We start from the raw sequence: 13,702 nt of genomic DNA, 5'->3' as shown, positions 1-13,702 counted from the left end.
TGTAATTAAAGAGAGAATGAAGACATTAGATGTCGTTTGGTGTTATAATTGTAGGTGATGATGAATGATTAAGACGTGGCTTCATATGACTGCCCGCTGCCCGGAAGTCTACCGTTGACTAATTGTGGCTTTGACACTTTGATGCGTTGGCGAAATGGTGAATGTTTATTTAAGTAACTACCTAATTTTCTTTTGGGTATGGAGTTAGTTACATGTTTAATAGGAGTACTTAACTACTTGTTAGGCCTAGTTCATTTCACTTTACTTTTGCTCATAGAGTTTTGTATGTGGCTAATCATATCATGTGGCCGGGGTTATTTGGTTTGAGGTTACTCGATCAAGAGTTATTTGGTCATGGGGGACTCGATCGGTTAAGGGTTACTCGGTCAATCATGGATCGGATTACTTAGTCGGTCAGGAGTAACTCAATCAGTCAGGGATTACTCGGTCGGTCAAGGGTTATTTGGTCAATGTTTTGATGTGTCAGCCGGTCACACAATGTGGACAGCCACACTTAAAATGCGTTGATTTTTGTTAAATTGAAATTATTTATGTTAACTAAAATTATTTCATTTGCCTAAACAAATTACGGCACTTGTAAGTAACAAAAGGAGTATTTTCATAAATTTTCTAGCACAAATTTTATGAAAAATATTTGTAACTTTGGGATAGCTTTAAGTATATGTACCGTGGGCTACAAACAAGAAAAAGTTCTCAAAAAAAAAAAAAAAAAAAAAAAAAAAAAAAAAAAAGTTGCATTTTCACAGAATTGAACATATTATGTGTTTTTAATCATGTTGGAATAATTTTCTTATTAGGTGATTTAATTATGTGTTAACTAACCCGAGTATTAACTCATAAGCAAGTTCAACCGAGCTTTTAAATTGTTCGTTTATTCAAATTTTTTGGTTGTCTATTTTTCCAAGTTGTTCGAAGCTCATAAGTAGCTTGTTTAAATTCATGGCTCAACCTTATAGTGGGAAAATAAACCCTTAGGGCCTATTCTGATTTACTAAACTGAACTGATTAAAATTGAAATGAAATGAATTGTTTATGAAAGAAAGAAATTAGGAGCTGTACTGAAATTAAGCTGAAGAAAACAGGCCCTTAGTGGCTAAGGAAGTATTAAAAAAAGCTATACACACATATACAAATACTTTGCACTAAAAAAAAAAAAAACCCCTTAGAAACTCTATTTTCTCAATGCTAATGTTTTAGTGAGAAAGAATTTAAAATTTTAAGGATAGATTCTTATATTTAATTGTTCCGTGAAACTTTGGACCATAGTAAAACTTAATTTCTAATAAGTGAAAGACATTCATTTAATGATTTAATATAAAGGATCTTGCTAACGAACGTCTTCGGAGCGTTGGATAAACATTTAAAATATTGCCTAAAATGGTATAAATTTGGGAAAGTATGACAAAATCACGCGTCGATCGGTGTAATTAATGTTCATTTTAATTTAATTTTTGTACTTTTAGCTAGCTTGTACGCCCCCAGGGCATTCGTTAGCTTTTTCCTAATAAAAAAATGTTGAAGAAAACGACCTATAAGTTATATATAAATTTATTTTTTTATGATATATATGTGGTCAAAATAAAATTTAAATGAAGTATAGAGGCAGGTACGGACTGATATCATACTGTATTAATTGACGTACAAAAATTAGACTTTAAGCAATAAACAGAAGATTAAAATCTATAAATTGCTCATTTATTTCAATTTGCTCCTCTAAAACACGTATGTAAGAAGAAAATTCCTGATTTCACGCAACTTATTTATTTTTATGTACACAACCGGAAGTGGACTCATTATTTTGATAAAATAGTTGGCAATTTTCATCATGAAATCTATAAGGCAGGCATCTAACAACTTATGATTTATAGTTTTAGTATTGCACATGAGCACATCTTACCTAAACATAGTTTAAAATGATGTGGAATTCACTACATATATACAATTATATAATACAGAATAGTTTAATAAATTATTTTTAGTTTACACATCGATGAGATCTTAGTTTAGTGGTAATATATATATATATATATATATATATATATATATATATATATATATATATATATATATATATATATATATATATAATTTAGGGTATGTTCCAATTTACTGAACTAAGTTGAGCTGAACTGAATTGTTTAAAAGAGAAGTAATTAGGAAATAAATTGAATTGAAATAAACTGAATTGAAATTAAGCTAAATAGGACAGGTCCCTATTCATTCATGTTTAAAAGAGAAGTAAATTAGGAAATAAATTGAATTGAACTAAACTGAATTGAAATTAAGCTGAATAGGACAGGTCCCTATTCATTCATGTAGCCACTCTTAATTTTGCTATGACTATTACAATAATAATTTTACTTAATATAATTTATAAGAGCAATCCCAATTTCCCTTATTTAGGGTGAAGCTATTACAAAAATAATTCTACTTATTATAAGAGCAATCTCAATTTCCCTTTTAAGGGGTGATCCGGGTGAAGCTAAGGGGCATCTCATTTTTTCAATATGAAAATAGGGCCTTACATGTTACATTTATTTATAAGGGTTAATTCATTTGATCATTTTTGTAACCCCTGATATTCAATTAATTATCTTATATGTGAAGTGATCATAACATCAATCAATGATTTATGTGACTGACTATATTAAAATTGTGTAGGTGTAATTAAACTAATTGTAATAATATTATAAGAGGATATTTTTCCTTTTAGTCATTATATTAATAGTCATGAAAAAGTGTGTTAGGCGGGTGTTAGACACGTGCTATACTCATGTCTACACGTTCCAAGCTAAACTAACTTCATCTCCACACTAAGCATGGTTTATTAATAATTAATTAAATTTCCACCTTTCAACATCACAAAGAGTTACTTCCAATCATCCATCATGGGTTGTTTGATTATAAGAATTAAAGTTTAATTATATCACTATCAGTAGATTTTATTTTATTAATTAATAGTAATACTTTAGTTTATTTTGAAGAAGTACGGAGTATTTGGTAAGAAATTAGAGTGGCTGCACTGAAAATGTTTATCTGAGTGACTCATAAACAGTATATTCGAAGTTTAGGAATTGAACCATGGAATATTTCAGTAATTAAGATTATTTTGTATGTATGAAATTATTTGGACTGTTAGAATTAAAATAGGGTTGCCAACTTTCCTAGGATCTATGGCTTAATATATGTCTACTTGTTGATTTTTTGTATTTCTATATGCCAGTGTTAGCAATATTATCATGTTAGGTTATTCAATTTGCAACTCGTCGGAGTGGTCGTGGACTCGTGGTTTACATGCGTTGAGGAATGCTAATATCCTCTTCGTTCGGATTAGAGGTGATCAAGATGAGTCCGAACTGATTTTGGACGAGTGATGGAGTATGGACATAATAATTTGACCCAAAATTATTTATTTTTGGGCAGGCCATGGAAAAGCATTTTTTTTTACCCCGGTTACAATTTTATGGGTTTGCACAATTCGGCCTGAAATCTTGGCCTAACTCACCGGGCTGGTTTTTTATTGGCCTTCTATCCGACCCATGATCATCTTTAGTTTTGGATATAATATAGCTTAGCTGATTATTAAGTACTGTATTAACAACCCTAGCCTAGTAGCCTACTAGTAAAGTAGTAAGAAGTGTGGGTTTGCACAGCTCAACAATGCATTTTCATGCCAAAATCTAAACTTGAAACAAAAATGTCTAGATGATATAAGGCCAGAAGGCCTATAACAGTATGTACGGCAACTCCGCAATACTTACATCAAAGGTTAAAAACATTAAACATTACTGGTAAATTAGCCAATAACAAGCAAAAGTCAAAAAACAAAGTAAAGTTAGTGTGTATGTTAAGTGTAAAGTAGAGCATAATACCACGAATTTCATTTGTCTCTTGTTTTTATTAGCAAATTCTTCCACTGAAATGTTATCATATCAGTACATAGCACAACGATGCTAGAAAGCACCTAATCTTTTGAGAGCGGATCTTTTCAACCCTGTCTGAACACAAAAAGAGTTTCCACCCTAGGCCAGAATGAAGTAATAAGCTTCGCATGAACAACTATACAAAAACGAAAGCATACTCACAAGGCCGACCCCTAACCAGCACAACCCGTGCCATTGCACAAGGCCCAAATTTGATAGGTCTAGTAAGTTCGAGGATCAACGGTAGTAAAGCTTGAAGCTTATGCATTTTATCAATGTTCTAAATTTTCATTTTAGCCCTGCCCTGTTGCCTAAGAAATTCCACAGCAAAAGGCAGGCTGCACTTATCAGCACCGCTTCATGAGGTTTCAAGGATTAATCATTAGCAGGTAAGGAAAAGGCAATCGTACCTTGCCCTGATTGACGGATGGTACAAGGAAAAGCCCGTGTAAAAACTTGTAACATGATGGAAAAGAGAACAAGATCCAAAGCATATTACTGTAAAATCTGTTTAGCTTCACAGAGAATGGCGTAAATTTTTTATCACAACAGACTGATAAAATGCCCTTGTTTGGAAGAACAATGTCAGAGCAACAAGAAACCCAAAAAAGCTAACAAATGCCAGTATAACGAAGGATTCCATGAAGCAGTGAACCCCATAGCACGAACGGCCTCCCTTTGCTTCTTTGTCATATATGTGTCCAATAACCCAGACGGAGAGAATGTAAGTTCCTACAGGACTTGCTATTGCAATGGTATTAAAAATGGTACCCATATGCAGAATGCCGAATATCTCTGAAGTAATCGTGGGCATCAAACTCCATTGGGCTCCATAACAAATCCCAACCAAGACAGTTCCTATATACAAATTACCACTAAAGCCAGAACCAATTGTGATGTGTCCGGCAGTCATAGTTGCTAGAGTGATTGCCATCAGTAATGGCCTAGGCCATCCTTTTCCGCGCAATAAGATATCAGAAATGTATCCTCCTCCAAAACGGCCAAGGAAATTCCATATAGACCATAATGAAACCAATGAATTGATCTTCACTGTATCATAACCAAGTGATTGTCCTATTTGGCTCATGTTATTTATAGTAGCAAGCCCTGATCCCATTCCACATGACATAGCAACGAATAATAACCAGAAATTCAAGCTTTTCATTGCTGCCCACAGATTCATGCTTTCTGCAGCTGGAGGAACTTCATTGGAAGTACCACGTAGTTCATCATACCCTCCATATTTCTGGCCCAGAAATTTCTCGCGCTCATTTGGATCAACTCCATAGACTAGTGGGTCCCTTTCTGCTGCTGGTAGTGCATCAGTGTTTTCCTTGCCAAAAGCTTCAACAGAAATTTTAAGAGGTGAAGAAAGCAAAATCAAGAGACCAACAAGTGTAACAATGTGTGCCCATTTTGGGAACACGAAAATGTTCTCCAAGATGATGATGAACATCAGGTAAGCAGCAAGAGCGAGGGCAACTACAGAATAACCATTCAAGTACTTCTTGTCATCAACTTTGCTTCCTGGGCAAATTCTGACCAAAAACATTAGTGAGAGGGAGACTAAACTCGGCAAGAATGCAAGCAGTAGGATGAATGTGCTTGGACTTCCTCTGAAAAATGTTTGATAAACTTGTATTAGAATTGCTCCACTCAGTCCAAGAAAACCCTGACAATAAGAATCAAGAAAGGGAAGAATGACAGTCACATTACATTTAAAGCTTTTCAAACATCAGGTATACTTTTCAGTTTTCACTGCTTTGGGTCATATACAAGTATTCCATTTTAATCTTTGGAGAGGTACTAAGTTTTCCACAGATATGCCAAGAGGCCCAAGATCAATGACAAACAGATTGAGAAACTAACGGTATCAAAACACAATAAAGTGTACCAATAAGACTGGGTCTTGAACTGAGCATTATAGCTTCATGAAACATGCTCAGTTCCAGATGCCAGAAATGATATTATGATCCACATAACTATGCTGGACTAAGGCCGGGTCTTGAACAGAGCAATAGCTTCATGAGACATGCTCAGTTCCACAGACGCCAGAAATGATGTTATGATCATCATAACTATCATCATAACTATGCTGGAAAAAAAACCCCAATGAATGAAATGTTTATAAAAAATGAAGAATGGTTGCATTGTTTTCCAACTTAAGTTAGAACAGTAGGCCATTTTTCGGTTCTTCAGGGTTAAATCACCTAATAAATTCTCAGCTATCTTTCGGTTCTTCGGGGTTAAATCACCTAATCCATTTTTCGGTTCTTCAGGGTTAAATCACCTAATAAATTCTCAGCAAAGTGGAGCGACATATTTCTTAGATGCATATTGCATGATTGACAATTTGACATTTTCATACCTATTTTTCTTTTTAATTCATCACAGGAAACTATAATTCATAAGTCCCAAAATGCCTCAAACAACCCTTAAAATAAGCCAAAAGAAAGAAAGTATAGAGCATAAAGTCCCTACAAAAGTACAAAACAATGCTGAGGTTCACAAGGCTTTTATATATTTGCAACATACATATGCAGTCATGAGATTCATGACCTACCTCTAAATTAACTAATTAAGAGTAAATGAAATTTTCAATTTAAGTGCAACTAAACCAATATAACATGTTCAAGCCTTAAAATTTTTACTCTCAATACCCATGTCACCCTCCACAACGTGTCATTTGTTCGTTTAAGTAACGGATCTCTTTGATCCTCTTTCCTTCCCCTTGGACCCTCCCATTCCATGTCCAAACAAGAGAAATTAGGTCCCTCGCTCTCACTCCCCTTTTGTCCCATCTAAATCCCTTTAACACACAGTGACGTATCAATGCTTATTACTTTGTCATTTTGAAATGACAATGTAATATTTCTTGCCGAAGTTAGATGTCAATGCAACAACCAATGACTCCTTAAAGTTGTGCTTATAATGCTTGAAGAAAATCCTAATGAAATCAAGAGAGTTTCATAACATAGTTTAGAACTTAGCTCAACTACACATGTCCAAAATCAACAAACTTACAAAACCTATTCAAAGCAAATTAGGGAAGCTACATTGACCTTACACTTAACAACAAACCCCGGCCCTTCTAGAAAACAAAATTATTTGACATGATATTCAACAATCAATTAATACATGAAAAACTATATCAAAGGCCAATCAAGCCAATATTAAACAGCATCTACTACTTCCTACCTTCCATATTAAAAATGACTACTTCAAAAAAGCCACACAAAAAATAGAGCAATATCAATCAACTTGTTTACCAATAAAAATGTGAACTTTACTTAGATAAATAAGTAAATAACACTCCAAAGCATTAGTCACTCAAGTTAAAGACAATTGGTTCAAACATATTTTAAGTTGTAGTTGCCATTTATTTAACAATTTGCCAAACAGCCAATTTAACTCCAAACTCCTAGATGCCAAATACATTAGTTAGTTAAGTAATTAAAAGCTCTACCTAAACTCAACACAACCCACCTCCGTTTCACATTTTGACTTTTTGTATTATTCATATACTTCACTCTAAAGAAATTGTCTGGATATGTACTTTTCAAATGCCTAACATTTTATAATGTACTCCATATATTAATAACTAATGGATCAAATCAACTACAAACAACGGATAGTTAAAATCCAAGTGACATAGTATAAAACATATTTCTGGACTCAACCATCAGCCTAAGCTTTTGGTTGACTTGGTCCACTGACATGGTATCACTAGAGCTGTCAGTTTCTGACCCGAACCGTTAAACCCGACTGTTTCGAACCGATCCGAAAAGGAACTGAACTGTTTAAAACCCATTTTTTGGAAACTGAAAACTGACCCGACCCAATTTTTTCCAAACCGAAACTGAACTAAACCGAATTTGTGCAAACCGTTACTAACCCGACCCGTTATCAAGCCAAACCGTTACAACCCGAAACTGAAAGCAACCCAAACCGATTACGTTTAAATCCGATAGTAACCCGACCCGTTTTAAACCGAAAACCGTTAAAACCCGATAAAAATCCGATAAACCTAAATCGTTCCAACCCGTAACCCGTTGTGACCGAACCGGTTATAATCCGTAACCCGTTGTGACCGAACCGGTTATAATCTGTAACCCGTTGTGACCGAACCGTTTACGACCCGTAGCCCGTTATGACCAAACCGTTTAAAACCCGTAACCCGTTATGACTGAGTCATTTACAACCTGTTACCCAATATGTTTATGATCTAATTTGTTTCAACCCACTACTCGATAAACCCAACTTATTTATGACTTGACTTGATTATAACATGACTCGTTCCTACCCATTATCTGACTAATTCGACTTGATAATCATCCGACTCAATTTTAACCCGATATGATTTTGATTAGAAACCCGTTTCAAATTGGGTAAACTCGTTTTCAAACCAACCAAGTTCAATCTAAACCGATTATAACCGAAACAATAATGGTTGGACCCGATTTCACCCGATCTATTTTGAACCGAAACCCATTTTCGAACCGACCCAGTTAAACCCAAACTGATTATGACCCGAACCAATTACGACCCGTCCTGATTAAGACCCGAACTGTTTTTAACCGAAACCCACATTAAATGGGCTAAACCCGTTTTCAAACCGACCCAGTTCAACCCAAATTGATTATGACCCGAACCGACTAGAATCCGACCCGATAAGGACCCGATCCGAATAGAAACTGCAATTAAAAAAACCAAACCGAACTGACCCGATAATTTTCAAAACCGACCAAAACCGACCCGCTTATTATTTCAATCCGTTATAAACCGACCCGTTATAACCCGAAACTGATAAACCCAACCCAAACCCGAACTGTTTAACCGAATTGACACCCCTAGGTATCACGAATCAGCGTAACACAAAGGTAAAAAACTCAATGAGGAAGTGTAATAGAGTATAAAACATATTCATGTACCTCAACCATCATCTTAAGCTTAATTTAGCAAACAATTTAATGAAATAAGCAGTAAAAAAGTAATTCACCTTCATAATGCCAACAATAGTGCCTTTATAATCATGAAAATTCTCAACACCAGTAACAACATTAGCTGTATTAAAGAAAGTCTGAGCATGAGCAGCCAAAAACATAAACCCACACATAACCGGCACAGGAGGGGGCGCAATGAGCCCAACAACGGCGAGCCACATAAACAAATACCCAACAAAACACTGCGCCGCCCCGACAGCGTGGACCACCCATGGCCCACCAAGACAGCACCGTCGACGGCGGGTTAAGACGGCGGCGTAGAGTAAACCGGAGAGAACGCCGGCGTTAGCGCCGATGTCTTTGAAAACGGAGATTGTGTCGAGTGTTGATTGGTCGTAGGATTGGGAGGATTTGAGGGCGGGTGAGTATATGCTAAATGCGTAGGACCCACCTGTAGTTGCTTGTATCCATATGCTTGATGCTGTTGATGTCCATCTATTGTTCATCATAGTTGTTTCCATGGAAATTGATTTTGATTATTATCAATTTATGATGAATTGATGATGATGATGATGTTTTTTTTTTTTTTTTTTTTTGGTTTTGATTTTTGAGAGAGGAATGATTATAGTTAATTGATTATTAGGTGGATGGATAATGATTGTTAGTTGGAGTGAGGATAGTTGGATAATTAACACGTTGGTTTGTTGTCTTCTACTCTCCTTGCCATTTTAAGCCCTATTTTTTTTTAAAGAGTTGTTCTCTTCTGCTTTGCCTATTCAAGCTACTCTGTGTTATCTATTCACTATCCTGCGCTCCTATCCTGCCAGAGGCCGTAAAGAACAGGCCCTTACTTAGACAGTTATACTCTTTATTCTTTAAAATTTTGAGTGATATATCCATATATGGATCTAATAAGATATACTACGTATTTTATCTTGGGTGATACTCCCTTCATTTTTAAATTGCCCCATTTATCCATATATGGAGTTTTAGGAGAAATTGGAGAAAGAAATAAAAAGTGAAACAACTATTTAAAAACGGAGGGACTATAATGATCGATATCACTAAGGGCCTGTTCTGATTGACTGAACTGAAGTGAACTGAATATTTTATGTGAGAAGGAAATTAATAATTGAAGTAAAGTGAACTGAAAATAATGTGAGGAGAATAGACCTTAAGTATAGTCAGTATCACTCAACACAGGCAAGATCTTGGCAATCTTGATGCCAGGAACCTGAACCTTGTCCCGGCCTGACTAATTTTCAGAATTTTAGTTACAATGTTGGGCCAGCCCCACAAGCCCGGTCTAATATCGTGAGTTTTAACAAAACATGGACCTTAATATTTTGAAGCCCACTAATGAATAAAAAAGTCCTTTAATTTGACTTTTTAAAAGCAACCCCGAGCTACTTCAATACTTCATACACTTGGCGTAACCATAATCACCATCTTAAAATAAGGAATCCAAACTTATAACTCATTAAAATCTTACAAAGTTACAAATATTGGCTCGGTTGAACCCACATGACTACGAGCTTGTTCACTTTAGCTTAATTTCATTTCAATTCAATTCAGTTCAGCTCCTAATTTCATTCTCTCATAAAATATTCATTTCACCTCAGTTTAGTTCACTTCAATTCCAATCAGTTCAATTCATCTCACTTCATTAAATGTGAACAAATCCTACGAGTACCATATATTCCAAATTAGCATAACATTAATCAATTTTGTGCAGTGTCCTAAACATATACATTGTATGATTATAATTATATAATTACATAACATAGTTCGAAATTTGAATTTAATAATGAAAAATTGATATTCGAATGCCGCACAATAAAACAAATACAACTAAATCTTACTTACATGATTTTAGTTATGTATAAATAAATAAAAATCACAAAATACAGTAATTTTTTTTTCTCAATTAGTTTAAGTCAGTACTTCTTACGTGAGTTGAAGGTAGAGCGTAGCATCATCGATCATTCGATCATCATGATGAAATATATTTAATTAGCTGATTATATGTTCTGTATATCTAATTAGATTGTAGCTTAAAAGCCAAGCAAATAAACAAAAACTAATATAATTGTTGTACTTTGACGTAGTTGAATTGTGTTACCCAGGATTCTTGTACGCGACAATTACGTATGTTTTTTTTTTTTTTTTTTTTTTTTTCTTCTTTTTCACCAGTAAAGGTCTTTGCTTGTTGACACAAATCATGCATTGGTAGTGCATTACGTGCCATTTATTGATGGAAAAATGGCATAAAATCATCATTTCAATTACGAATAAACGTTAGTTAGATGATCCATTCCATGTTTCCTGATATAGTGATACTGATGTAAGACTAAGACTACTTAGTTTTGTCCTGCTTCTATTTCCACTCTCCTGGTCTCGGACGTTACTACTACCTTGCATTATTTTTGTCTTTTGGAACACCACATGAATCCAGTATGGAGTAGTTGATAGTCTGTTTTACACGTACCAAGTACTATTTTAAAATGTTTGGAAGTATTTATCGAATTAATCAAGTGTTGATTGATGAGGCTCAAGGGACTTGTTAGACAATTGACACAACTATTATACAATTTTTTATTTATTTATTTTTTTATTATTTTTTGTAAAATTAGGTTATAATCTTATAACATTAGTAATAATGAAAGGTCGTTCAATGAGAAATTTCAGAATTGAAGAAATTAAAGTAGATCATGTCTTATTTTTGGATTAACTTTTAGGTGTTTGGTTGCATTATATTTATGCCCTAGGCAAAAGATCGTTACTTGATGAGCCTAATAGCTAAATTGTTTGAGTAATTGATATATAGTATGGTTATTTTGATGTACCCGATTGATTATTTTGGTTGATAATTATGATTGCTTAAGTGCATTATTAGAGTTTACCATCATGTTTAACGATAAAATTAATAGTAATCTCTATGTCTTCAATTTTTTTCATCACCATCAAATATGCTTATCATGAGTCCGATATCCATCACTTTCGCTAAAAGAAAAATCTTCTTCCCGCTATCCTACCACATATACACATTAATTGTCGATGACCTAGAGGACCGCCAAATTCTAGTGAACAATGCAAAACAAAGTGTCACATACACTTAGTAATTATTATTATACTTGTACTCCTTAAGTCTTTAGTGTCACCAACTCTTAACCTACTATTAAAGTGCCTTAGCTAGAAATCATTCATATATTTTAAGAGTACAAGTTATAATACAAATAGCTAGGTTGCATGCACCACCATATTAACCCAAAATCAAGAATTTACATTGAGATTAACACAAAAATTCTCCCAGCAATTAAGGCAGAATAAGATTTGATCAACTAATTATAAAACTTATAAGTCATCATAAAGTCAATTATATCAGGTTCCTTTGTCTTCTTGATAGATAATGACTAAACATAAGAGAAATTCGATCTTTTACTCCACTTAACAATTATAATACTCCACTTAATTAATTATTTAACCAATCCATATCATAAACAGTACAATAAACATACCACAATTTATACGACATCCATAATTATACACATTTTAATGTAACATAAATAAATCTCTATTTAATCCATTCCAAATTTCCTGCCCTTAAACAGAAATTAAAACTTGTACATGCAATGGAAAGTTCTATGATTAGTAATAATAGTAGATGGGCAGCAACAGCAGCTAGCATATGGATACAAGCAATAATTGGTGGGACGTACACATTTAGCATATATTCACCAATCCTTAAATCATCCCAATCCTATGATCAATTCACTCTCAACACCGTGTCGGTCTTCAAAGACATTGGCTCAAATGCTGGGGTTCTATCCGGCCTTCTGTACTCCGCCGTATCATCAGGGCATAACCGCAATGCGGGTGTGCCCTGGTTGGTACATATGATGGGGGCGGCCGAGGGGTTATTGGGTTATTTCTTCATGTGGTTGGCTATTGTTGGGGTGATCCCTCGGCCACCCGTGCCTATTATGTGTGTGTTCATGTTTTTTGCAGCACATTCACAAACTTTCTTTAATACTTGGAATGTTGTTACGTCTGTTCAGAATTTTCCTGATTATAGTGGGACCGCTGTCGGGCTTATGAAGGTACGTCGCATCGATCTCTTCCTTTTTATTTGTTGATTTTGTATTGCTAATTTAAGAATCATGCATTAGATGTTTCTTAAGCTAGCTATTCTGTTTGTCAAATGTCAATGATGGTTTTCTATGTATGAAGAACCATATATGAAATCAAGTAAACACAACTCTATTCAAATTCTTGAATTGGTTATGAAGTACAAAGATTTTAACAACTAAGCTAATTAATTAGGGTTTGTTTGGCATCACTGTAGTTTTCTATTTTTTGGTTTTTTGTTTTTCAAAATCATATGATATAGGTCATATAATAAATAAAAAGTTAGTCAAATTTATTAAACACTTGCTAATATAGAAAACTGACAACAGAAAAGTGGAAACATCTTTTTCTTGTTTTCTGTTTTGTTTTTTTGTTTTCAAGAAAACAGAAAACAGAAAACAAAAAACGATGTCAAACAAGACCTTACTTAATTGTTAGCATTCATTATTTCATTTGTTATTACTTGACCAGCTTAATTAGCTAGTTTTACAAAATTTATTGTTGTATATATGCTAGCTTAGTATAGGTTACACTCAAGGGGAGAGACGGGGCTATAAATGTTAACATTGAAAATGACCCACTGCAATTTTGTTAAATTGGGTCCTAAAATAATTTCTTTAAGGAAAAATTATTTTACTTCATTATAAATTTTATGATAAAATTGAAGAATATATTATTAATAAACAA

At 34.2% G+C, this 13,702-nt stretch overlaps 2 protein-coding genes across 2 annotated transcripts; one reads left to right on the top strand and one right to left on the bottom strand.

The window, feature by feature from the left end:
• Positions 1-3,707: 3,707 nt before the first annotated feature.
• On the bottom strand, positions 3,708-9,670 carry LOC145567272 (protein NUCLEAR FUSION DEFECTIVE 4-like). The gene is made up of 2 exons (XM_081626532.1): positions 8,944-9,670; positions 3,708-5,616 (listed from the first exon to the last, which is right to left on the bottom strand). The coding sequence occupies exons 1-2, from the start codon at positions 9,406-9,408 to the stop codon at positions 4,462-4,464; spliced, it is 1,620 nt and encodes a 539-aa protein (XP_081482658.1). The 5' UTR covers positions 9,409-9,670; the 3' UTR covers positions 3,708-4,461.
• A 2,818-nt stretch (positions 9,671-12,488) lies between these two features.
• LOC145566175 (uncharacterized) lies at positions 12,489-13,067 on the top strand. The gene is made up of 2 exons (XM_081625686.1): positions 12,489-12,987; positions 13,044-13,067. The coding sequence occupies exons 1-2, from the start codon at positions 12,520-12,522 to the stop codon at positions 13,065-13,067; spliced, it is 492 nt and encodes a 163-aa protein (XP_081481812.1). The 5' UTR covers positions 12,489-12,519.
• The last annotated feature ends 635 nt before the right edge of the window (positions 13,068-13,702 follow it).

The sequence above is a fragment of the Chenopodium album genome, chromosome 11 (assembly GCF_948465745.1).
Source record: "Chenopodium album chromosome 11, dcCheAlbu1.1, whole genome shotgun sequence".
Classification (NCBI taxonomy): Eukaryota; Viridiplantae; Streptophyta; class Magnoliopsida; order Caryophyllales; family Amaranthaceae; genus Chenopodium; species Chenopodium album.
Note: the sequence above shows the minus strand (reverse complement) of the source record. Positions and strands in the feature narration are given on the sequence as shown.